Below are 26,123 nucleotides of genomic sequence, written 5' to 3'. Positions count from 1 at the left end.
CAGCCGAGGACGCAAAACTGCGCGTGCGCCGAGCGACGGGCGTTCGTTACCATGGTAGCCAGAACCGCTAGCCGCTAGCACTGCTACCAGGGATCCCACGGTGTTTCTGCCCGCGTCCACGCGGGTGCCTCTGTCTCCCGGAGCCCGCCGCTCTCTGTGAGGAGGGGGCCACCAAGTCGGGGTCTCACTTTAGGGTGAGGCTTCAGTTTGGGCTTATCTATCCAACGGATACTGTTGCGACTACGGCTATCTTAACTTTCTCTTCCTGTGGAGGGGACTCACCTGCCACAGGCACCAGGGGTCAGGACGAAGCTGTGTCTGTCTCCCTGGGTTGGAGTAGGAGGACCTGTCGCAGTATTAACTGGCTGCGTCCCGATTCTCTGCGCCCTCCATCCCCCACTTACAGGGCGCTGGGAGTGAGGAAGCAGATATTGGGATGGGGAGACGAGGGGTGTGTCATTGCGTCTCTCCCTCCTAGGTCTCTCCCATGGCTTCACAGGAGAGAGTGGAGGCAGTGACCAAAGAAACGGAGTTCTGGCGCTGCCCCAAGCCGGTTGCTTACACTCCGAGGACCTGCGAGCTGCTGAAAGGTGAGTGTGTTAAGAGGACACAGAAGAGGGCGGCGGTCACAGCTGCTCTCTGTAACTCAGTCCTCCTCCCGCATGTCCTGTGGCTTAGCAAGGGCTATTTTCCTTTCCAGATAAGGAGCCCAGGGTTCAGAAAGGTTTAGGGTGCTATGGCCTGTGAGGTTCCAAAAGCCAAAGGACTAAGAATCTTGGAGTAGCTAACTTCAAGAGCCTTCACACTTTTACTTGGCACTTTCCATCTTCCCAAGAAGCCTGATCACCTCCCCACCAAAGTCACATTCTCAAATGCATTTCCCGAATTGGGCTTAGCATAACCTATAATCAGATATTTAGTATCCCATCTATCTCTAGATGGTGAATCCATCAGAGATTGTGCATGTTTCTGCTCACAATTGTAGTTCCCGCCCCTGGCACATAAGTGAACAAGTATACATTGATTTACTCAATAAAAGTATGGCTAAGGCTAAGTCTACTATGCACTTTGTGCACTCTTCTAGGTGCTGGGGATACAGCGGTAGAAAAGAAACTGCAAAGAATTCTTGCTCTCATAGAGCTAATACTATAGTAGGAGGGTAAAAAAATAATAAAACAAATCAAAAGAACAGGGTTTGCCAAGAGTGTGGGTGCACTCCTGCAACCGCAGCTACTCAGCAGAGGCAGGAGATTGTGAGTTTGGCAAAGCTAGCAAGACCCTATGTCAAAAGCAAAATAAAAATAATAATAAAAGGGCTGCAGGCATGGTGAGACTCAGGATTCAAACCCCACTACCACACACACACACACACACACACACACACACACACACACACACAAATTCTGGGTGTAGCTCATTGGTAGAGCACATACTTAGCATGCCCTGGATTTGATCCTCAGCATCAAAAATATATTTAATATAAATGTGTATTTATATAAATATATACATCTCTGAGAATTCTGAGGTTCTGCGCTGGGGGTGTGGCAGAGAAATGGGGGGTAGGAGGATGAATATGGTGCAAATAACGTGTACACATGCATGTAAATGCAAAAATGATACCTGTTGAAACTTCCAGGAATGGAGGAGGGGGGATGAAGGAGACAGGTGAATTCAAGTATGATATATTTGTAAGTGTAAATGCCACAGTATACCCCCACCTAGCACAATAAAGGAAAAATAAATAAAGTCATAAATACATAAACACATCTATCTGCTGCAGCCTGGGAGGCCTCACTTCTGTGCTTTACTTTGCAGTGATGATGAAGGAATCCAAACTGACCAGCTTCCAGCAGCGCCACATCTTGGACACCATGAAAAGTAAGAGGCAATCAGTTCACAGAGGCTTTCTGGGCAGAGGGATTGAGGCCACATTTTTTTCCTCACCGGTGGAAGTGATGTTTGAACTCAGAGCTTCATGCTTGCAAAACAGGCACTCTACTGCTTGAATCACACCTCTCGTCCTTTTGCAGATGGGGTCTTTTGAACTATTTGCCTGGGGCTGGCCTTGAACCATGATCTTCCTAATCTTAGCCTCCTAAGTAGCTAGGATTATAGGCATGAGCCACTGGCACCCTGCAAGGCCACAGTTTTTATGTTCCAATGTTACGTGGACGGGAACCTCATTTAAAAAGACAGAGGCAAAAAAATTGAATATATAGTATTTCTGACCTTTAGTCCTGAGGAATTGACCTCATGGAGCCTTTGCTTCTTCTGACACAGATCCTGGCACAATAATTCTCCTGGAGCCAAGCTCTAGAGACCTTATAAAGGAATCATGACCAATCAAGACTTCCTTCTCTGCTGAAGTAGTCTCTGCAGTCTGTCCTTCCCTGTCATCCACATAGGAGCTTTTCAGAGGAAAGGTGTATGTGTCTAATTCATAGCTTAGCTAGCAGAAACAAGAGGATTGAACTCCAGTCTAAGGAAAATATGCAAAACCTTCCACATCTCACCTCTCTGCATACATTGTATGTTGTTGTTTGTTTTGGGGTTGTTTACATTTTGTTTTTGGTGTGACTAGGGTTTTTTTTTTTTTTTTTTTTTTTTGGTGGTACTAGGGATTGAACTCAGAACTTCATGCTTGCTAGGCAGATGCTCTACCACTTGAGACACTCCTCCAGCCTTTTTTTTGTGTAGGATTTTTTTGAAATAAGGTCTTACAAACTGTTTCCCCAGACCGGTCTTAGGCCACGATCCTCCTGATCTCTGCCTCACAAGTAGCTAGGATTAAAGGCATGAGCCATGGGCAACCAGCTAGGGCTTCACACTTTTAAAACAGGTGCTCTGTCACTTGAGCCACACCTCCAGCCTATTTTGCTCTGGTTATTTTAGAGATGGCATCTTGAGAACTATTTGCCCAGGCTGGCCTTGAGCCTCCATTCCTCCCAATCTCAGCCTCCCAAGTAGCTAGGATTACAGGCCTGAGCCACTGGCACCCAGCTACATTGTTATTTTTAAGGAAAATTTAAAAAGTGAAAGTGTACACAATACGAGGTTGAAATCAACCTTGTTTTCTGTGACTTAACTGAACCAATATTTAGTGGATCAGAACAGAGACCTGTGAAGCTGCTGTGGATAGAATGTGGGAGGCAGGCGTGGTGGTACACACCTGTAATCCCCACACTCAGGTAGTAGAGGTAGGAGGATTGAGAGTTAGAGGCCAGCCTAGGCTACATAGTGAGGCCGTTTCAACACCACCCCCTGGAGAGAGAGGGAGAGAAAGAAGGCTGAAAGCTCTGAGCTCTTGGAGTTTTAACCTACCAAAAGCAATTTTCTCTAAAGAAAGACTGTGCCTATCAAGATGGCACTTGTTCAATCACAGAAGTGGTGAACCAGAGGTTAATATGAGCAGTATCTGTCCAGCCCCAGCCAGAGGAGAGGGCCATGTCAAGCTAGTTTAGGGGTCAGATCTCCTTTGTTGTGGACAAGGACACCAGCTGCCAAAGGCTGGTGCTATCACATTTGAATTGTGTAACTCAACTTCCACATCCAGCAGTCTAATAATTTGATGTTCCTTGTAGTATCACCACAAAGAGAATGTGCTAGAAATCCCACTAAATGTAAATACTTCAAGACCAGGTACTGCCTTGCTCACCACAGTCACCTGGCATCTAGAGCCAGGGCTCAATATTTACTGACCAGCTGGCAGTAACCAGCTAAGCCAGCCTAAGTAACCTCTTTGCCTAGCAGCTTGATTCTCCTTCGAAGTTTTCTTTTTAGGGCTGGATGCAGTGGCTCATGCCTGCAACCCCAACTACTTAGGAAGTGGAATTGGGGGACTCGCAGCTCTTGGCTAGCCTGGGCCAAAAAAGTAAAGGACCCTATCTCAAAGGATGGCCCTCTGAGGCCAGTCTAAACAAAAGTATGAGACTCCATCTGAAAAATAACTGAAGCAAAAATGGGTGAAGACATGGCTCAGGAGGCAGAGTGCTTACTTAGAAAGCTTGAGGCCCTGAGTTCAAACCCAAGTACACAAAAAACAAACTAGCAACAAAAACAACAAAAAACCTGCCTCCATTCCCAGCACTTGGGAGGCAGGATTTCAAGCTCAAGGCCAGCCTGGAGTACATAGCAAGACGCTACCTTAAAACAAATCCCTAAAAATTAAAAACTTAAACAAGACAAAAAAAAAACCTGCCTCCAAGTGTTGGTGACTGGTTTCTTCTGGAATTCTCAACCTCTCTCCTCTTAACCAAATCCTATCAGTTGTTTTGAGATTTGATTCAGATGCTGGTGCTAGCCACAAATCCCTCTCTGTGACTGGAATTGCCCAGAATTACTTAGGCCATAATTATTTGCTGAGAATAAACCAAAGGAAGAGGTAGAACTAGGGAGGGGGAGTAGGAGGGTCATTTTGGGAAGCACAGCATCTCTGCAGGGAAGAAAGTGGGGGTGAACTCTAGGTAGAGAGTCTGAGAAGGGCAAGGCAGGTGGGAAATAATGGCAGTTCTACCCTTGCAGTTCCTCAGGACACCTCAGACTCGAGTCACTCTTGACTCCCCTTGTTCCTCCAACTGCACACACCAGCAGCCTTGTCGGCTTGTCCTTCAAATCACATCCTGACTCTGACCACCTCTCTCCACCACCTCTGCTACCACTTGGCCCAGGTCCCACCATGGATCCACAGTATTTGAGTGGCCTCACAGCTGGGCTCTCTGACCTTGGCCCTGTGCGTAAGACATTCAACAGCAACCAAAAATGGTCAGTCCTCTCCTCACAACCCTGCAATGGCTTCCCGCCTTGCACAGAGTACAGAGGCTTCCATGTCCTCTGTCTTCTGCCCCCCGCCTTTCCTGCTCAGTCTCCTGGCTATTCCCTAGATATTCAGGGGATGCTCCACTTCAGTGCCTTTTTTCTAGCCATACCTTCTGCCTGGAATGTTCTTTTCCAAAATGTCCACAGCACTGGCCTCCTCATCACTGTTTTTCTTTGTTACCCTCTTCATAAGGCCTTCTTTCCCTGACCTCCCTGTTTACAGGGAGGACATACTGTGCCCCAGCCATCCAACACACTATGTGTTACTTATGCTATCATCTGAGCTCCCTCCCCACACACACTTAACTTCCAGGAGGGAAGGACTTCCTCTTACTGCCAGCGTCCCCCAGTGGCCAGAGCCCAGCAGAGTAGATGCTCAATCTGCATTTGACAAATAGATGTAAAAGGCTGAAAGAGGTGGAAAGGGGCCAGATCCAAAAGGGGTGGGGCCTGCTCTATGGCCCTGGGACAGAGGAGAGAAGGGGCCAAGTGACCCATGTGACCAGATATGGCTGAACTAGAGGAGGAGCCCCAGGTGTAACCAAGGTGGGGGGATGGAGAGCAGGAAACATGAGTGTCTAGTATCATCCATGTGGTCCTTTCCCAATGTGGATCAAGCAGAAAGAAAAGACACAGACTTGATGTACAAGAATGTTTATTGCAGCATTGTTTGAAGTAGTAAAAGACCAACAAACAAAAACCTGGAAACAACCTGAATTTCTGAAACTGGGAGACTTGCTGAATAAATAATGTCACCATTCTAATGACTAGTATATAGCTATAAAAAATAAGTTATATATAAACGGATTTTTCTGGAAAGATGGCCATGATAAATTGTTAAGTGAAAAGGGTGTTACTGGCTAATACAGTATGATCCAGTGTTTGAAAAAGAATCTATGTGTACATATAAAATATATGCACACGTATCTTTGAACATGTTTGTATGAGCATCAAAAAAGGAAAGAAAGAGATTACCATATAGAGAGGTGGCCTTAGAGGGGACAGAAACACCATTCCAAACCATTTGACTCATTGTAACAGGCAGCTATCACTTTTATTTTGGGGTTGAAAACAAAAAAACAAACTGGTCCTACCCGCCCTTCCATTCCCAGGAGGAAAACCTTTGCCCCTACAGTGCAATCCAACATCCAGCCAGAAGGGCTCTCCTTCCAAGCAACACCCCCCTGCTAACTACCTGCCCCCCATCCTGGCAGCCCGCTCCCACCTCCGGCCTGCCAGCATGTGCCAAGCCAACGGGGCCTATATCCGGGAGCAGTTCAAGCCTCAAGCCACCAGTAAGTAACAGGGCATCAGCTGGGGGGCTCTCTTCTGTCTTCTGGGGATGAGTGACTAGAAACAAGCAGTCCACAGGGCAAGTGAGAGGAATCTAATCAAATTCTCATGCCTTTATATCCTTTTGAGACCTGGCATGTTAGCTTGGGGGTGTTCAGGGTACAGGAAAAACCACTTAGGTGGACCTCTTTTTTTTATTTTTCCAGAACTCTCCTTCCTGATTCTCCCAATCCTGGACTCTTTCAATCCTGAAGGACATGTGGCATTCACAGCCACTGTTCTCTGACCCCCCTGGTCCCATGAGTCCAGCTCTTCTGACTCCAGACCACTTCCCAGACCCCCTCCTCCCCCTTCCTACCTGGCATCACTTCTGGCCCAGACCTCCTAACATCTCTCCAGTACCACCATGGAGACCGAGGCTCCTGAGTTTTCTTAGTCTTATTCTACATCAAAGCGATGTGCAGGTTTTGACAAAGCTTCTTTCAACCACTATCTAGATATGACAAGCTCAGGGGCATCCAGGAGAGAAGGTGCTAGGTGTGCAGAAGCCCTCTCCACATGACCCAGATGCCTGACAGAAACAAGTGAGGCACCCTTCATGCCTTAACGAGGCCACTTCTGGGCCCCTACAGGAGATCTGGAAAAGGAAAAACGGAGACTCCAAAATATCTTTGCCACTGGGAAGGATCCAGAGGAACAGAAAAGAAAAGCACCCCCTGTGCAACAGGAGGATCCAGCCCCTGAGCTGGATCGGTTTGAAGAATGTGAGCCAGTATGAGGGTGGGGGGGTGTGCAGAATTGGATGGGGCCAACAAGAAAGCCATATTCCTTGACACAGAACCACCACCCATCCTGAGCAGCAACGTACTACTCCACACCCATCACAGGAGTCTTGGGGGCCCCCAGTGCCCTGTGCACTGACGGCTCTTCTCCTATGTCCAGTGGTGAAGGAAATCCAGGAGAGGAAAGAATTCCTGGCTGCCATGGAGGCTCTGGGACAGGGCAAGCAATACCAAGGAATCATCCTCACTGAGATCTCCCAGGTAGGAGAAATGACCAGGGAAGTGGGGAAGGGGTGGACCCACTGTGAGGATGGAGTCAAAGATGGGAGAAGCCCAGGTCAACCACAGTGGTTGGGGGGAGGTGTCTCAGGAGTCATGCTGTAGCTCACATCATGGTGCTCTTGAAATTACCCAGGCTGGAGGTATGGCTCAAGCAGTAGAGTGCCCATCTAGCAAGCATGAAGCCCTGAGTTCAAACCCCAGTACAACAACAAAAAAAATCCTATCTGTGACACCAGCTTTCCTGATGCCTTTGCAGAAACTAAGGGAAATGGAAGATGTTGACCGCAAGAGAAGTGAGGAGCTTAGGAAGGCTCTTGCCACCACTTAATCAGAGACAGAGGCTGGACCACTGGAGCCTACCCCTCCACCAAGGAGGGTCACCCCCAGGTCACCCACACCGGCCTTGCCAAGTTGTAGTATGACACTTGTTCTACAGCAGCCTAGGCTGCCCTCAACACTGTCAAGTTATGCCAGGGCTACTGCTGGAACCTCAGCCACCCACAGTCAGACACAGACTTCTAGCCTTTTTTCTAGGGGAAAGAGCCCCAAACATTGTGAAGGTAAGGCCCAAGTCTCACCACCTTGGAATTGCATTAAAAGGCACCCAACTGTGACCATCCTACTACCTGGAGCCTCTGGATGTCCCCTCGTTTCCTTTCTGAACTTAGGAGTGAAGATGATTCCCTTTACCTACCTGCCTTAAGACCTACTTATTTAATTCTTATAGCCTTGATTAATTGACCAATAAAACACATTTAATTTGGGTCACTACACGCACCATCTTGTTTTCAGAGGGATAATGCCTATTTGTTCAGTTACACCTGTCAATTACACATGAGTTCTAGCCCGCCTATTTGCATATTTCAAGAGGAAATGGGAACTCAGGCTCTCAGCACCCCAGGTCAGCTGCCGTGCTAGGTGCTGCGCCTTCAGTACTGCCAAGGGCAGCTGAGGAGTCACAACAAAAGCAGCCCCGCCCCACCTGGTACAGAGTACAAAGTCCCCTTCCCTCAGGCTTCAACAGCCTTACTTTCTCCAGTATTCTTCATTTTCCTGTCCCCACAAATCACCAAAGTATTTTGATCTATTGACCAACACTGCCTGCTGGCTTTCTCCTGCACCAAGAGGGAGTCACATAGTCTTATCAGGTCAGATGACCAGTGTTTTGGTTTGTAGAATAAACAAAACAACCAACAGGTAAGGGCTGGCTCAGAACACCCCATGGAAAGTCTGTGTCATATTGTCCACAATATGACAGGGACACATCAAAAGCCCATCACATGGTCCAGCAAACTAGAGAACCCAGGACAAATTCAGCCCACTCTTGACAAATTCAGATTAGATGTCAATATTTACAAATTAAGCACATATGAAATCAGGATTCCATTCTGGAAAATGGAAGAGATCTGGCAACCCTGGGCCCACAGGATACAGTTAGACTTAAGTGTGGGACCTTGACATCCAGAAAGCATGCTGGAGCTGCTTCAGGTTACACCCAGCCTAGGTCGTGTATATTACCTGCCTAACCTGAAAAGGCCTTGGAGGTGATACCCCTAGTTCCAGATCAACATTCCCATTTGGAAAGGCTGCTGGGAGCTACCCAGGTGTGGGGAGCCACCCTTCCCTGCAGAGGAAGGGACTCCTGCTCAGTGGCAGGCAGTGAGGACCGGTCCCACTGGGTATACAGGTCCAACATTGCCCCAGGCTCTCCTGGGCAACCAGATGTGTAGCCATGAAATGTGGCAGAGGCAGGTAAAATGACAGACGTGACCAGGGCCTGAGGCTACAGGGCACTACCAACTGAGGTTGTCTCCAGTTATCGTTGTGGAAGAACATTCTGGAGTCAATACAGGGCCAATACAGGAAAGGGCCTTTGAGGCCCAGGGCTTAGAGAACAGTGCTCTGACCGACAGCTGCCAAGCACACTCCCTGGGCAAAAGTGGTGTCCCCATTACCCCCCTTTCCACAGCCACCCAGAGAGTACATGGGCATCAACCCTTGGGTGGGGATGAGCTGGGAAGAGAACAGACAATGGAGGAGACAGACTGATGGATGACCAGGTTGGGCATAGGCCCCATCCCCTGGGTGTTAGAGAACCAGGGTTAGCACCTACTTTCCTAAAGTGCACACTCCCTAAGCTGTTGATCGGGACCAGAACTTCGACTAGGGTTGCCCTCCACAGAGCCATTCCCAGAGACTCAGCACTGAGACAACTACAAGGGGCACCCACCTGTCCTGGCACAACCATCAAGGCCCTGTGTGGTGGGTGAGGCTTCCCGTGGAATAGGGGAGATGAGAGAAGAACCTCCTAGAACTGAGGAAGAGGAGGCAGGATTTGCTCCTTAGGCCTGTTCTCATCTGACATAGCACAGACCCAACTAATTGGACCTTGAGACTTCTTCACAGAGCTCCTAGCAAGGAGACAAGAGTCAGGAGCACCTGCACTGAACAGGAAGACAGAGACTCAGGGCCAGGGCTGGGCAGGAAAAAGCCACATGGGGCAGAAGCCAGGAGGTAGAAGCCCCAGGCAAGGTCTACCATGAGCAGAACTCTGATGGTGAAGCTCCTATTCTGCCTAGTTCAAAAGAGAGGAGGGGCTGAGGAGCTGCCCCACAAGGGTACATATGTTCGTCCACTGTCCCTCCCAGAACCCTGGGTCCTTGCTTGCCCCTGGATCTCTCACAGCATCTGGAGTCTTCAGAATCCCACTGGGTAAGGCTGAGTCAAGCTGTCTGGGATACAGAGAAGAGGGAAGAAAACTTTGGTCCAGACCAGCCAGAGTATCCTAACGAGGGAGAGGCTCACCCAGAGACGCCCTCCCAAGGGCATCTTCCCCTTGAAGAATTCAAGGGCAGCAGGGGCTCCCCTAGCTATGAGGATCGGGAGGGGCAGTGTTGCACCTTCCCTCGCTGTCAGCTCTTGTCCCTAGGAGGTTTGCTCTTGGTGTCACGCTTGTTTCCCAGCAGCTTCAGCATCTTCATGGTTTTGAACTTCCCCTTCTTCCTGCCCTCGGGTTCAGCCTCCTTCTGGAACTCTGAAGGAGAGAAAGGGGAACACTTAACCAGGAACGGAGGGCAGTCCATAAGGTAGGTCACTGACCATGTGTGTGGCTAGCGGGGGCTCAGCACAGCCAACCTCCCATGTGAAACTCTAGCAAATCAATTCACCATATCAAGACTCCCTTTTCTCCCCTAAAGGTGGAGACCGTCCTCTCCCGGTGTTTTGGAAAGGACGAGGAGACCCACATCTGCAAGAACAATCTGGGATGCTGACGTGTGGCTCACTCACCCTTTAAATGCTTGCTTCCCCCATACAGGGCTTCAACACAAACCCTGCCTGATGAGCAAGAGGGCAGCTCAGAAACCACCTATCTGAGCCTCTAACCCACACGGGAAATGCAGGCCTTTAAAACTGATACCACCTGAGCTCCTCATAGGTACCAGGCCCTGGGCCAAATACTTTATACATGTCATCTCTGTAATCTTTAGCCCATGCTGGCGAGGGATGGCATCAACCCCCCCCAATTCTGCAGACATGGGAGTGATCCAGAAGCTCAGAGCTGGCACTGGAAACCAGTTCTGACTTCAGCCTGAGTTGAGACTTACCCACAAGGCCACAAGGTGAGTCACTGGTGGAAGCAAGGTCAAACTCAAAGTCCTGACTTACAATTAGGCACTATCTGATCCCAAGCAGGCAGGCTCTGCTATTTGGCCAACAGACCCCACCCAAGCCAGCCTGATCAGGGAGGAAAAGCCCCACTCAGGGAAAATCCACCTTGGAAATATTGCCCCCTATACAGTCTTCCTGTAGGCAGCAGAGTATCCCTAGGCATCCTCTGAGCCTGGGTCACAGCCTTCCTGACTGTGGGCTAACCTCTTTGGGCTCACAGGTTTTCCCAGCAAAACAACCTGGGAGTTTGCACACAACTAGCAATGTAGCACTTGTTCCAACTCTCCATTTCCCAGGCTGAAAACATGGAACAGTTCAAGTGGACCAGATCACACCCAGGCCCTGGCCACCTCTCCAGGATGGGCCTCACCTTTCTTCTTGATCATGGCTTCCAACATCTTGTCTTCCTCTTCCTCCCTGAAACAAGCAAGGGAAGCTGAGTGCCCACACGAGGGACCAGGTCATCTGCAAGTCCCTTCCAGCCTCCAGACTCCACAGGGCTGAGCAAGAGTGCACTGGGATCACTGGCAGTGAGGACTGAGCTGGCCTGGGGTATGGGACCAGGCTGTGCCAGGGAGCTGCCCCACCCATGGGGCCCCAGTCATGTCACCTCTGCCGGTCCTCATCCAGGCAGTTGACAATGGCATTGCGCTGCTCGATGAGGGTCACCAGCTCCTGCATCAGCACCTTCTCCCGGCCCCGGTCCTCCTCTGTCCAGTCCTTTTCTGCCAGGTGAGAAATTTGGGGCATGAGTGGTAGGAAAACCCTCTTCATCCCCTGGATGGCAACTAAATCATAGCAGGCCAGCCCAATGTTAGATACTGTGTGATGGAAGGAGGGGCCCACAAAGGTGGGGCCCACAAGTTCATCAGGCTGCCTTCCAAAAACACCCTTTAAGTGGCCCAGCAGGACAAACACAACACGTACTGTAAAACAGAGCAGGGATGATGTAGTGGTTCAAGTGGTAAAGTGCCTGCCTAGCAAGCATAAGGCCCTGAGTTCAACTCCCAGCACCACCAAACAAAAAGAAAAGAAGAACCAGCACTTCTTAAAGTGTGGCCTGCCTCCACTTCCATGCTAGTAATGGACGTGTATGATATGGATTCTTGTGGGAGGCAGGATTGGGGTAGATCAGGGGCAGGGAGCTAACAGGTGCTCCTAGCAGTGTGACCTAAGTGATACCTTGGGACATTCAAGGGGATGGTGGGGGCAGGGCTCAGCCAGGAGGTTTTCCTGATGGTGTGCACACCTGCTTCCCCTTCAGCCTCTCCCCTCAAGGCTGAGAGCTAGCCAAAGAACCACCCTCCGGGGCCACCTGTGCCTTGGTTCCCCACTTTCCCAGTCTATAGGGGAAGGTGTCCCCACTTGGCACTCCCTCTCCAACATTTGCCGCACACCATAAAATAAACATCCTGAGGTCATTTATAAACAGCCTGAGCCATTATCCCATTCCCTAACCGCCTCACCTTGCCAAAACTCAGGAGCAGGTGGCTAGTTCTGTCCTTTACTTCTGGGGACAGAGAGTCACTACACAAAATCAAATCCTGCTCTGCCACCTCCCAAAGGTGGAACCTTGATGAGTTATGTCCCTAGTCTATTTGTGGGAAAACTGAGGTTCAAAAAAGTTAAGCCCTTAACCAGCATCACACAGTGAAGATGGGGCCAGTATTTGAACCAAGGCAGCCTGGCACCCCAAGTGATAGCTGTTATGGGGTCTTATGGGTCTCCAACTCCCCATCCCCTGAGACCTTGCAGACTAGTCTTATCCCGCAAGATCAACATCAGGGACAGCTTGACAAGCCCACAGTGTGCTGACCCCACATAGGGTCAGCTGGCTGGGAAAGCAAACGTCCTGTTCCCACTCTGACCACGCCCCAGTCTCCTGGTGAACTGGGAATGACTCACAGCTGACAGTGGAGGCCTGGGACATTCTGGGCCTTCCTCAGGTCCACTCCTCAGGACCACTCCAGACTCTCAAGGTCCCTTATCAATGGAGGACCCGGTCAGAGACAGGAGGGCTGAGTGCAGGGCAGAGGCATAGCTAAAAGGCCAGCACCAACACCAGTGCGCAGGCCTCCAGGTGCCCTCCACTTCCTCAACTGTGAAACAGCAACCCTCTGCCCAGGGCTGGCACCATGCTGGGTCACAGGAAAGAGGTCAAAAGCCCTGGCTCTGGCTCTGACCTTCATGGCCCTATAGCACCATGGCCCCAAGGCAGGTGAGAAACCCTTCCTCCCCAGACTGCAGCTCAGCTGTCAGGCCCACAGAGGTGTGGCGTGTTTCCACACACAAGGCAGGTCACCTCATTCCCATCTTGCACACAAAGTCACAGCCAGCAAGGCAAAGAAACCTACCCAAGGTCACACAGCCAACTTAATGGACTGTCTGACCCCATGCCCAAAATAAGCCATGCTGCTCCCGGGCCTGGTGCTTACCAAGGGCCTGTCACCCTTGATACCACCAATGCCCAAACCCTGTGCATGAGGTGTTCTCTCATCTGTGGCCCTATCTACTTACCACCTGTTATAATGGCTCCCATCCTAAGACAACCCAAATAGCCCCTCCCACCCCTCCTCCTCCGACTCTGTAACCAGCTTGCCTATGCATGCAACCAGGGCTCTGTCCACCCATTTCCCAGGACCAAGGGGAAGACCCAGGCCCACTCCTCCCAGTCCCCAGGCAGCCATGCTCACCTGGCTTGTTGAGAAGGCACCGGAGCTCGTACTCCACATCAGCCTGGCGCTGCTCCAGGTTTTGCTGCTTGAAGCTAGAGAGTGGGAAGAAGTCACCCATGAAAACTTCTGTCCGTGCCTGCCTCGCCTGCCTTGTGCTGTCAGCGAGGAGGGCAGTGGGCAAGGGTGGTTTCCAGCTCCACAGATCCCAGGGAGAGGTGGGCAGGACTCACACGTAGATAAGCTCCGACTCACGGCGCACTAGCAGGTGCTTCTCATGGATCAACTTGAACCAGTCCACCAGCATGTCGTCCTCACGGCCCTCTGAAAGCCACAAACCCACTGAAGCCAGGACTGGCAACGCTTCTCAGCTCACATCCCTCCGGGGGGAGTCCCTCAGCCCCCTTCTCCCAGCAGTTCACACACCGTTTGCTCCGCCACGGAGCGTCTCCTCCAGCAGAACCCCGCGATGCTCCAGGGCATCGAGCTGGCGCTCGATGGTGTCCATCTCTCCACAGATGTCCTCCTCAGGGATGTACTGGTCAGCCTGGACCTGCCCAACAGTGCCCTGGTCACCTGAAGGACAATGGATCCTCCCACCACCTACTCTCCTCCAGCTCAGGTTGTGCAGGGAAACTTGTCCCTTTTTCTGACTGGCGCTGGCCTCTGTAGACTCCAGAGACCCGGGTACTACCTACTCCACATGCCAATATAGCAAGAAAACAGTGTGGGTGTGGGGATGGGGTCCATGTGGAGACCACCACGACCCCTGCATGCCATGGTTCCCCGCAACGATAGACACCCCCAGGAAGGGTGTCACAGCAGGAGCGAGGGACCAATTACAGAAATAATGCCAGGAGCACTTCTTCAGTTTAAGTAGCAACCTCTCAGGAGGCCTTGACAGTTGAATGACTGTTAGTAACAAATTAAATGCCCCACCCACTGCTCCTGGCTGCACAGGGCTGACCAGCTCCAAGTCCCCTGGCTGCAAGTTCAGCCTTCCAGCTGGGCCACCCAAAAGCCCCCACTTGAAGCAGGAACCCAGATGCCCAGTCTAAGGCTGCTAAGGGAATGGTGCTGGGCACAGAACAGCCAGGTCTGTAGAACCCCCTGGCACCTTGCGTTTGATGAGTGGAAAGCCGTGCCCAGGGGCAGGTGGCCTCACTGGCTTGGCTCCTTTGGTGGTCTTCTTTACAGTTGGAGACGCTGCAGGTGATGGCTTGCGGTTGAAAGGATTCTCCTTGCAGGAAGACTAAAGGCAGGGACAATGACAGGTTAAGTCTGGGAAGGCAGCAGCCTGATGACCTGGGAATATGGAAAGCAGGCCAGGACCCCAGCGGCAAGAGAGTTCACTATAGAGGAGAAGGGCCGAGGCAAGGGGTCTTCCCCCCCAATTTCATCCCTGACACATTTAGTCATTCAACAAACACTTCCATTTCCAGAGCACCTCCCACACTCCAATTGCTTCACTGGCTGCTTTACATGCTCTCCACAACCAGGGCTGGGGTTTCCTGAGTGGTCAAGTGCTAGCCCAGTATGCTTGAGGCTCTGTGTTCTGTCCTCAACAACACGTACAAAAACAAGTTAAATCTCACAACTACTCTGCAAAGCAGTTATCATAATGTCCATTTCATAGCTGGCAAACAAGCTCAAGTATTTTGCCCAGGTCCTCCATTTCTGAAGGGCCAAGGCTGGGGTGAGAACTGCTTCAGGCCTGGCAGCATCAGCACTGAGGGGCAGAGGCAGATGGTGAGATCAAGAGCAATGCATGACTACAGGACTTTATTCAGGCCCCATGGCCACCCTATCCCCAGTAAGGGCTCTAAGGCTCAGAGAGGCAAAGCTGCCCATCCAGGGTCACCCAGCCAGGAAGTGCAAAAGAAGAATCCCACTCTCCCCTCAGCAGGCAGATGGAGGGAGGCAGCTCCTCCCCTGTCTGGGACAGACCCTCACCCTCACCCTCTCCAGTCCAGCCCACCATGGACACACCCACAGCCCAGACTCTCTGTCCTTCTGTCCCTCTGGAGAGACCCACACCTGAGGCCAACATAGCCAGGCACAGAGGGCCCTGTGTGTCACATGGGCAGTGTCAATGCTTTCCCACCCCTCTCTCCAGCTGATCAGAGACTGGTATTACACCTGAGGCTCCAAGTGCCCTAGGAATTTCACCCCTGCTGCGGGGAGGGAGGGCCTTGCTCCCATCTGCGCCAGCACAGTGGGAGATCCTGTTGGGCTGTTAGCTGATCTGGAGTTCTGAAGCCCCGGCTGGAATGGAGCGGAGCAGAGCACAGCACAGGAGGGAGGCAGCTCTCACCTCATGGGCCTGGGACAGGGTCAGGGTGGTCATCCAGGAACCCAGGCCCCCACTGCCTGTGAGATTCTCTGGAGTGAGGTGGGATGGGTCCCCGCAGAAGGAAACTAGGTTCTGCCCCCTAGCTCTATAAACACACACAAAAGGACCCAATAGAACCAAACAGCCCAGAAGTTTGTGAGCCCCTCCAGGGTGTTCACCTTTTCCAGCCACAGGACACCCTCGAACCCGTCTTCTACACACCCCAGAGAGGAAGCAGGTATTTAAAAGGGAGCTGTGGCCAGGCACTGGTGGCTCATGTCCATAATCCTAGCTACTCAGGAGGCAAAGATCAGGAGAATCACAGTTCGAAGCCAGACTGAGACAAATAGTTCATGAGACCCTACCTTGAAAAAAACTATTAAAAAAAAAAAAGGCTGGTGGAGTGGCTCAAGGTGTAGGCCCTGAGTTCAAACCTAGTACTGTAAAATAAATAAGAAAAAAAAAAAAAAAAAAGATAAAAGGGAGCTGGGGGGAGGGGGGCAGCAATCCTAAGCTAATCCACCCCATCTTTTCCTTTTTTTTGGGGGGGGTGTAGTACTGGGGTTTTGTAAATCAGGGCCTTGTGCTTGCTAGGCAGGGGCTCTGCTACTTGAGTCACACCCCCAGCCCATTTTGCTTAAGCTATTTTTTCAGATACAGGCTCAAGTATTTTGCCTGAGACTGCCCATAGGAGATATCCCTCCTATTCACCTCCCTCAGAGCTAGGATCACAGACACACACCCATGCACCACCATGCCTGCCTTATTTGTTCAGATGGGGTCTTGCTAACTTTTTGCCTGGGCTGGCCTAGAACCAAGATCCTTCCAATCTCTGTCTCCTGAGTAGCTTAGATTATAAGCGGGTACATCTAGCCCATCCTACCTTCTTAGTCACACAGCAGATGGCAGAACTATAGGTAGTGCACAAGGTGCTATGGCCCAAGATAGGGACGATCAAATGATGTTTTAAAGGCACACAGGGAGGGTTGTCCTGCATAAGCTATCCTGACACCCTCTACTGGTGCTGGACAAGCCTTGGCACTGGGAGGACTGCAGAGTGGGCGCTGTAGCCACAAGAGAAGAAAACTGGGTGCTCAGAGAAACATCCTGACCCCAGGTAACCCCAAGTTCTTGGCATGCAGTTGAGAAACAAATGAGCCCAAGACCACAAAACATCTGAAAACTGGCTGCCTGGGCAGGGGACCCAGCCAGACCCTCCTGTCCACTTCACCTCTGAGAGAAAACAGAGCCCAGCAAGGACCTGGGAGGGGGCCTGACGGGGATCTGAGGGATGGGGCTGTGCCGACCCTCCTCACAACAGAGGCCCTCTGTAAGGCATGTGTCCTCAGTCCGTCTGCCTGTTGGGGGCTGACTCTGTCCCTGCAAACTCCAGTATGGCAGCACATGGAATCATTTCAGCACTTCCCTGGCCTGGCTGTGAGTACCTCAAGGACAGGACCACCTTGCCCACCTGACCTCTGGAGCCCAGGTACCTCCACAAACACACATCGTATGTGTTCACTGAAGGCCTCTTTCCACAGCAAGAGATAGGTCTCTGCTGAAGGGAATCATCCCCTTCCCCTCCACTCTACTAAAGATTACCTTCTAGTATAATCATATGCCTGTCTTCCTGAGCAGACTGTGAACCCCTGGAGAGCGAAGACAGAGTCTTTTTTTTTGAAGGTACTGGGGTTTGAACTCAGGGCCTCGTGCTTGTTAGGCAGGTGTTCTACCACTTGAGCCACTTCAGCAGCCCTTTTTTTGGTTGGATTTTTTTCGAGATAGGGTCTCGTGAACTATTTGCCCAGGCTGGCTTTCAACCACAATCCTCCTGATCTCTGCCTCCTGAGTGGCTAGGATTACAGGCGTGAGCCACTGGTGCCCAGCAAGACAGGGTCTTAATTCAACTGTGCCCAGGGCCTGGCATCAATGAGTCAGAGTGAATAGAAGGGTGGTAGGGTGAATGGATCCCAAATGGGTCAGTAAATGGGTGCCTAGATGCATAGTGCATGGACAGCCAAGTGGTTGGACAGATGAGCATATGGGTAGAAGTCTGTCAGATGGATGGAAGGATAGACCAATAGACTGTGCCTTTATTGCACAGGATGCTGAATGGCCATTTGAAGCCAGAGGCCAGCAGACAGAAGGCCCTGAACACTCTTGCCCCAAACCAAACCCACATTCATTCTAGAGGACATAGCTTTTTGCAAGGGTGAGGACACTTACCTTGACCTGGAGCTGTGGGGACGAGCTACCGGGGGAAGGCACAGGGCTTCTATCTCCAGCCAACAAGAGAGGGGTGGGAGTGGCACCAATGCAGGGCTTGGCTGGCTGGGAGCCTGGGCTGCCCCTAGTCCTGGCCTGCAGCACCGGCTCCCTGCCAGTCTGTGCCAGTTCCCCAGAGGAGGATAAGGAGGAGTCAGCCGAGTTCCCAGGGGTGCTGGGGACACCTGGCGCATGTACAGCAGGCTCGGAGGAGCTCTTGGGCACTGCAGGTGGCTCTAGAAGCTCCCCGCTGGCAGCCTGGCTGGAGGTCTCAGAAGACAGGCTCTCCACGCTGAGGGCTGGTGATGGTGTGGCTGAGGGGGGCTCCGAGTGTGAGAGGCGGGAGGCATGGAGAGCTGTGCAAACAAGCAAGCAGGCAGCACACAGGGGCGGTCAGGGCTTGAGGCCTCACCCAACCCACCCTGCTCCCCAGAGCTACAGACGGCCCTGGAAACCAAGCCAGAGGGCCCAGAGAACAGCAAAGACATGGTGGGTCTCAAGTCATAAATTGTGTCCAACCATCAGAACCTGTCCCATGACCTCATGGCACATCTGTGGCCCTCACCCATCATTCCGTGGGGCCGCAGCCTCCACTTCCCCACCTACCCCACAGCCCTCCTATGTCCAAATCCACTCAAAGACAAGTGCCAGGGCAGGAAGGTGATACTGGTGCAGGTGAAGGCCAGAAAAATGAGGCTGACCTCCCTGCTTCCACCCGACAGCACAGTGGCAAAAAGAGGGAGCATAGAAGAGGGAGGGCAGCAGTGTTGGCTGCAGCCAGCTCTGGGCCAGGCACTGGCAGCACTGCTTCATCCTCCTGCAGTAGATATGGGTCACACCTCCAAGTCTGTCAACCACAATTACCAGATGAGGCCACAGACTTAGAGAAGAAAGGGCACTCACTCCAGCCAAGGCTGGCCTAACCTGGCTGTGTCTAACTCCAGAGTTCACAGCCCACTGCTGCCCAGAATCTACCCACTATATGCTCCTGAATAGTCCACACACCGGGAAGGACCCCCAAGCTCAGACCACCTGAGCATCTGCCCAAGATTGTCTCTAGTACACACTTGGTCCTACTGAGCTCTGAGAGGCAGCTGGAGTCCAGATGTGGTGGAAGGTGACCAAAGGCATAGAAAGACTGGGAGAAGGGAAGAGTCAAAGCATGCAGTGTGTCTGGACTCCAGGAACATGCTGGGCAGGGAGAGCCACAGCAACTGGAGCTACCCTCCTGTTTAAGACAGACTCAGGAAGTCTACTGAGTCCACAAAGCCAGGTCTAGTTGCCAGGGCTTGGCAACTAGAGTGACAGTGACAAGAGGCAGGGTTTAGCTAACCCCTATCCTGTGCCTTTCAGGAGCCCCCACTTTCCTGGATCCCATGGTGAATTATAGGAAGAGTTAACAGTACATGGTTCAAATCCTGACTTCACTGCTTCAGCACTCTGAGGCCTCAGCCTGTAATCCTAGCCACTCAGGCCTCCTATGCCACTCAGCCTCAGGCAAACAGTTGTCCAGACCCTATCTCAAAAAGATCCATCACAAATGGAGTGGTTCAAGCGATGAAAGTGCCTGCCTAGCAAGCGTGAGGCTTAGTTCAAACCCCAGTACCACCAAAAAAAAAAAAAAAAAAGAAATTCGCAAATTCCTTTTCCTATCTGTCCCTCACATGCAAAGTGACACCTACTCCCACACCTGCTCCAGCAATGACATGGGAGGAGACTGAACAACACACAGCATGTGGCCTAGAGAGGCTCCCTGCACACCAGTCCCAGGCCCACCAACCTGAGGGTCAGGACAGCTCCATGGCAGGCACTCACCGAGTGGGGATGCACTGGGTGCTCTCGGGGCAGGGCGCTTCTTTGTCTTAGGGCTGCTGGTGGGAGTGATGCCGTACCAGGGGTGCAGGGACTTAGGGGTGGACTCCAAAGGGGCCGGGGTAGGGCTGGAGGTTGAACTAGGCACCGCTGACTCCTCTGACTCCTCTCCCTCCTCTTCAAATGGATTGTAGGGTTTGGGCTCCAGGCTGGACGCAGGGCTCTGTTGGGCCCCCTCCTCCACACCTCCATTCTCCACCTGCCTGCCGGCCCGGCTTGGTTGTCCAGGGCTGCTGCTGGGGGGCAGTGGGGCTGGCTTCTTCTTTGGCTCTGCCTGCACCAGTGTGATCCATGGGGGGTCCTTTCTCAGGGCTGGCATCCTAGAAGAAGTCCAAAGAAGGGATCAGCCTCCTGCTCTTGGAACACTTCTGAGTCTGCTTCAAAGGGGAGAGGATGGAAAGCTGTTCCTTCTCCTACCCCCAGCCCAAGGGGCCAGTCTGGGCCCAAGGCTGAAATGAACCACAAGAGTCACATCCCAACTGGGTGCCTTGAAGCCCAGAGAGGGCAAACCATGAAGTCACAAAGCCCAAGGAAAGGGGCTCTGTGTGATACTTACACAAAGTCACCTGGTCTCTCTAGGTGTCAGTCTCCTCATTTGCTAAATGGGAAAATAATACTCCCGACCTCACAGGGCTGTATAAGAATCCAGTGAGTTCCATGCCCAGCTCTGGGCACTCTGGCCAGCATCTCTACAAATGTTAACTACTAGTACAGCTAAGTTACCTCTGTCCCTCACAGAGTGGCCATTGGAAGCACAGCCATCCAACAAGACCTGGAAATACAGGACCTTTCTGAGGATGGGAGATCTGGGAGACCTGAGAGCCAGGCACTAAAGCTTTTCCAGGCCTTTCTACACTCTGTGAACAAGGGCTGATTCCCCCATGTCATGGAGGAAGAGCAGGCCTAGAGAGGTGAAGAGACTCCATAAGTGGCTGTCCTGACCTGGGGAACAGGTCAGACAGTGGCAGCAGGCATCCCTGGGGGTGTCACAGGGGAAGGGACCATAAGCATAGCTCTGTCCCTACTCAGCGATAAGCCTCCTGCCCAGCCTCAGGGATCTCTATCCCCACTCAGGTCCCAGGGACCCCCATTCTAACACCAAGGCCTCCAAAGCAGGGCCAACATACCTCTCTGACAGCTTGGGTGTCCCTCTTGGCTTGGGGACAGGGGGGTCCTGCAGTTTTCCTAGAAGGGAAAGGAGAGTGAGCCAGGCTTTCATGGGCAGCAGAGAAGGGCACCAGGAATCAATCAGAGCACCTGCCTGGCCAAGGAGTGCCCTGCCTTCCCACTTGGCAGGTGGCCATAACACCTCCGCCGCCCAGACCATAGGGAGATTAGATAAGCACCAAAGGTGACCGCCAAAGGTAACAGGGAGAAGGAGGCCAAGGACAGATCTCCCGAAACTCCATTTGCATTTCACCTGAATAAAGGGAGCCCAGGTCCACTCAGATACTTCCCCAACGTGGGCAGGAAACATCTCAGCTCAGCCCAGGTGCTGCCAACTCTTAGAAGCCTTCCCTAACCCCCCAGTGTCCTCGTCCCAGAGGACTCTGCTTCCTTTCTTCCTTCCTTCCACCTCAACACGATTTCCAACTCCATGGAAACACCCATGTCTGCCTGTGTCTCCTCCATACTGGCACTGCCATGAAGGCACAAAGTAGTCTGAATATTATCTGTGTCCCCAGTGCTCAGTCCTGAGTCAGCACCCAAGAGTATAGAACAGAACTGAACAAGCAGAATGTTCTGGTGGAAATCCCAGAGAGGCCCTCAGAGTCTTGCTGCCCCAGGCCTCCAATACCATTTTAAGTTACAAGGAGCCTGTTCCCATGAGCTCATGGAAACCCAGGGAGGTCTTCTAGAAATGACCTGCAGTGAGGGGGTGACGGAATGACCCAGACATCGGGGCGGAGGTCTCTACTCCACTTCAGACAAGCTCAGGGGCCTACCTGACCTCTCTAGCCCTCCCAGTCCCTAACCTCTCCTTGACCAGACACAGACAAGCACACAGGCATGGGAAGTCACCTTGGAGACTCGCCTGGGGACTCACCAGGACACGCTAGTGACAACGACATACAAAGTCCCTGAAACACTCAGAACACACATACACACATATGTACACTCAATACACAACATAAAACACAAGGCGAACACAAAAGAACACCAAAACCCCAAAACACACAGAAGGGACGGGACCTGTGGTATGAGCTGTAACCAGTCTTAAGAACACAGCTTGGGATAGAGAGGCCCACAGTGAACACTCAGGAATCACGAACTCAGGCACACGTGACCAGCACACTCAAAGCACACGTAGGCACAAACACTCCCAGATGCACGAGCATTTAAACACCCAGGAACACTAATGCACTCTCCCCCACACCCCTCCCAGTCACACTCTCACTAACCGTTCACCAGGCTGCTGCCACCACCCTGCTCCGCCAAGCTGTCCTGCTGCAGGCTAGACCGGGGCCGTGGCATGGGGGGTGTTGAGGCTGTGCTCTCAGAGGCCTTCCTGGGGGCAGGCGTGGGCCGGCTGGTGGGGGGACTGGGCAGCTCCTGGGGCTTGCTGGGAATCCGGGGCTTGATAGGGATCTGCGGCCGGGTCTCAGGGCTTGTCTTGAGTTCATCTCCATCAACCCCTGCAGCCGCACTCAAGCTGGGGCCACCTCCATCACCATCCTTGGCTTCTGTGACTTGCTGCTGCTTTGGATGTGAGAGGGACCCAGGCCTGGATCCAGCCCGGCCCCCTGGGCCCAACCTGGTGCAGCGTTCTGCACACACAAAGGTGCCTTCCTCAGGACCAACTTTATAAGCCCCAGGGAGCAGTGTGCTGGAGCACTGCCGACACCTGCAGGGGACAGGATGGGGATTCCCTTAGCAAGTGTCTCAACCTGACACTGGTTATCCCTCCACAGAGACCAAGGCTGTTCTCTCCCTCCTCTCCTCTCAACTGCCACCCAGATGCTGCCTGGCTCAATAGCGGGAACTTCCCAGAGGAAAAAGTAACTGTCAGAAACTGGAACAATGAAACCACCTGCAATCAGCACCAGCAATTGTGAAACACACCTTCAGTTTGTGCTGCAAGAGGAAGAGGCAAAGGTTTGCCCCAGAAGTACGTCCAACGGGAGGACTGCCATCAGCTAGGGGCTCAGGAAATCAGTGTGGTGGTTTCCAGTCAACCAGGTTATTTCATTCATTCATTCATTCATTCAATTCATTTATTTACTGTGCTGGGGATCAAAGCAAGGGACTCACAAATGTTATACATGTGCTCTACCGCTGAGCTACAGCCCCAATCCAGGTTTGTTTGGTGTGTGAATGTTTGTTTTTGCAGTGCAAGGGAACAGAACCCAGGGAGGGCCACTAAGCCACACCCCTAGCCCCAGTTGTGTTTGGCTTTGGTTTTTTTTTTTTTTTTTTTGGCAGTATCAGGGTTGGAACTCAAGGCCTCACACTTGCTAGACAGGCGTTCTACCACTTGAGCCACTTGGCAAGCTTGTTTGTTTTTAATGAAACAATAAAATGCAATGCTCGTGAAACTCTTGTTTCAGTTGTGCATCTATTGATAACGTTTCATTTCAGGTGTTTACATCTAGTCAGTGTCAAATGCAATTTTTACTGAGAGTCACTGTAAAACGTTTCTAAAACACTGCCCAGGGGACCAAGTGTGACCGCTATCAGTTTAACTTGCTTCCCATGACATCTCAACTCTGCACTTGGTACTACAGGTCCATTTGCTACAGGTCCCCACACGCACATACACTAAACCAGGTAAAGTGTGGGCTGGAACTCAGTCCTTGGTATCCCTGGATTGCTTACATTCAATTTCCTTTCCTGATTTTTTTTGTAACATATAAAATGTTTTGGGGCTAGGTGTGATAGTGATAAGGTGCCTGCCCAGCATGTGCAAGCTCTGAGTTCTATCTACCCCCATACCACCACAAAAAGAAAACACTCAAAATAAAAAAAACTTTTTCCCAAGTCTTAGTTTGTCTCTCAGCAAAATGGGGATAAGCCAGGTGCTCTGGCAACAGGAGCCCAGCCAGGTGCCTGGCTCACCATGGGTGCTGAGCTCAGGGACCTCCTTCCCCAGGACTGGGGTGACGGGGACATGCCAGGTCCTGCAGCACTCACCGGAAGCAGTGCCGGTGGTAGAGCCTGCCCTCGGCCAGGTACCGCTGCACCAGGTGCACACGTTGTCCACAGGCCGCACACACGCTGCTGGGAGGCTGGTGGGGTCCCTGCTCTGCCAGGCCACCTGAGGACAGCTCCTCACCCTGTACGGAAGTGGGAGCAGTCACCAACCATGCTGCACGAGAATACCCCCTCCCCATCCTCCCTGTCATGGCCACTGTCCCTCAAGTGTGCACAGGGCTTCATGGTGATAAAAAAAAAAAAAAACAAGGATCAGAGCCCTAGGAGAGGCAGTGGATGAGAAATTGTCAGCCTCTCCCAGATGAGAAAAACAAAGAGTTCAGACTTGCTCTAAGTTACTAAGCCAGAGTGCCTCAAAAATCCAGACTTCAGTTTTTGAGGGTCCCTGCCTCCAGGAAAGGTAGTTCCAGCTGTACAGTCCTTCTAGGTGGCTGCTGTGGCCTCTCCTCAGGACTTCCTTACAGAGTGGCCTCCCTGTCACTGCAGGGTTATTTCCTTGTGGGCCTGCTTCATCTGCCCCTTCTGTCTGCTCTTACAGAGCTGCAGTTAAATCCCAGTGTCCTGCTGCCCAGCACTGTGACCTGAAGCACATCTCTGGGCCTTGGGTTGCCACCTGCAAAATGGCCCACACGGCCTCCCCTGGCATCCACCTTGAGCCTGGCTCTCTCTGGAGCTTGTGACTGGTAGGGTGGCCCTCACTTCCCTGCTCAATGACCTTGGACAAATGACCAAACCTCACTGAGCCTGAGTTTCTTCACCTGCACACCAGGCCCATGACCCTGACCTCCAGCGTTGTGGAGGACTGAATGGAATCACACTGAGCTGTCCGAAGCTCTGACTCAACAGGAGTCAGGGAATATTCACTTTATGTGTGTGACTCCTGACAGTCCCGTGATGGTCAATCATTGTGAGGCCTGCCTTCTCTCCTCCTCCCAGGTCTGGAATCTTCAGACCCCACCAGAGCACCGTGAGACTGTCTACCCACAGAATGTGACTGGCTACCTGCCCCATGTCCTCCTTCCCTGACCTGAGGGCCCCAGTAAAGCTAATGGGGCAAGGGCAGAAAATACCTCTGCACACTGTGACGGTCAACTTCCTCTTGTAACAATCACTGAAATGACAGTTGTCCCCCCTCCAACCCACCCTCTCCACTCCAGGCATCTGCCTACCTGAGCCTCGTTTTCTGGTTCCACAGTGGTAGGTGCTGTAGATGGAGGGGAGGAAGGCGCCAGGTCCTTTCTGGGTGGTGTGACATCAGCTGCCAGGAGACAAGAAAGACCCTAAGGCAGGCAGAGATGCTGGAGCCCAGGAGGCCCCAACCTGCCTGAAGACTTGTGCTCTACAGCAGTCACCTCTTGACAGAACACCTGATGCAGTGGGACAAGAGCTCCCCTTTCACATGGACCAGAGGACACCTTCACTTTCAAGCCTGTGCTGAGGGCAAGCCACTAAACCCTGCTGGGCTTCCCTAAAATGGGAGTAATCCTTCTGCAGTGTAACAGGACGGCCACAGAATCCCAGAATGTAGCAGGATGGGCAGCTTCCTTCTATCAGGTAAGAGGATTGAAGGGAAGGAAAAGAGAAAAGCATGATGCTGGCGTGAAGCTCCGGAAAGTGGCTTGCTCACTGCAGTCATTGGCCTGTCCCCAAGTAAGCAGATGTGGCCCAGAACCCTGCCTGCAGCCCCTCACCAGAGGAAACCCACTCACAGCTGTTCTAAGGCCAGCTCCTTCCTCCTTCAGCCAAGGATTAACCTGAGTGCCTCCTTTGCTCCCAAGGATGAAAACAAAGCCCCAAATTCCAGAGAACAGTATACATTTACAATGTGTAAGTTCCTTATTGTGATCTACAACAGAACTTACGAAGCATTTCTAGGTCAAGTCCATTAATATGTCCTGAAATCATTTAGTGGATGGCAATCAGCACATGTAAATGATGAAACAGAGGAGTGACAATCTGCTCTGCAGAACCCATCACGTTGTATGGGGA

General features: G+C 51.9%; 2 protein-coding genes across 5 annotated transcripts in view; one reads left to right on the top strand and one right to left on the bottom strand.

Annotated features, from left to right (window-relative positions):
* Positions 1–40: 40 nt before the first annotated feature.
* Positions 41–7,565, top strand: C8H22orf23 (chromosome 8 C22orf23 homolog). Of its 2 annotated transcripts, XM_020173542.2 has the most exons (7): positions 41–194; positions 479–590; positions 1,816–1,878; positions 5,928–6,110; positions 6,741–6,872; positions 7,051–7,151; positions 7,429–7,565. In XM_020173542.2, the coding sequence occupies exons 2-7, from the start codon at positions 488–490 to the stop codon at positions 7,498–7,500; spliced, it is 654 nt and encodes a 217-aa protein (XP_020029131.1). In that variant the 5' UTR covers positions 41–194; positions 479–487; the 3' UTR covers positions 7,501–7,565. The 2 variants fall into 2 exon arrangements, with proteins under 2 accessions (XP_020029131.1, XP_073940561.1); XM_074084460.1 differs by lacking the exon at positions 7,429–7,565 and having other exon boundaries at positions 7,051–7,274.
* Positions 5,454–26,123, bottom strand: part of Micall1 (MICAL like 1) — a 31,219-nt gene continuing 10,549 nt past the window's right edge. For 2 of the 3 annotated variants that reach the window (XM_020173510.2, XM_074084459.1), the window contains 13 exons: positions 25,304–25,392; positions 24,114–24,256; positions 22,385–22,827; positions 21,110–21,167; positions 19,926–20,302; positions 18,072–18,466; positions 14,631–14,765; positions 13,940–14,066; positions 13,747–13,837; positions 13,535–13,608; positions 11,452–11,566; positions 11,212–11,258; positions 5,454–10,206 (listed from right to left, as the gene is read on the bottom strand). In XM_020173510.2, coding sequence (XP_020029099.1) covers positions 10,085–10,206; positions 11,212–11,258; positions 11,452–11,566; positions 13,535–13,608; positions 13,747–13,837; positions 13,940–14,066; positions 14,631–14,765; positions 18,072–18,466; positions 19,926–20,302; positions 21,110–21,167; positions 22,385–22,827; positions 24,114–24,256; positions 25,304–25,392 — 2,216 coding nt within the window. In that variant the 3' untranslated portion in view covers positions 5,454–10,084. The remainder of the gene's footprint in view (positions 10,207–11,211; positions 11,259–11,451; positions 11,567–13,534; positions 13,609–13,746; positions 13,838–13,939; positions 14,067–14,630; positions 14,766–18,071; positions 18,467–19,925; positions 20,303–21,109; positions 21,168–22,384; positions 22,828–24,113; positions 24,257–25,303; positions 25,393–26,123) is intronic. The other variant, XM_020173519.2, reaches the window with a different exon arrangement.

This window comes from Castor canadensis, chromosome 8, assembly GCF_047511655.1.
Source record: "Castor canadensis chromosome 8, mCasCan1.hap1v2, whole genome shotgun sequence".
In the NCBI taxonomy this organism is placed as follows: domain Eukaryota; kingdom Metazoa; phylum Chordata; class Mammalia; order Rodentia; family Castoridae; genus Castor; species Castor canadensis.
This window is presented reverse-complemented; position numbering and strand designations above follow the sequence as displayed.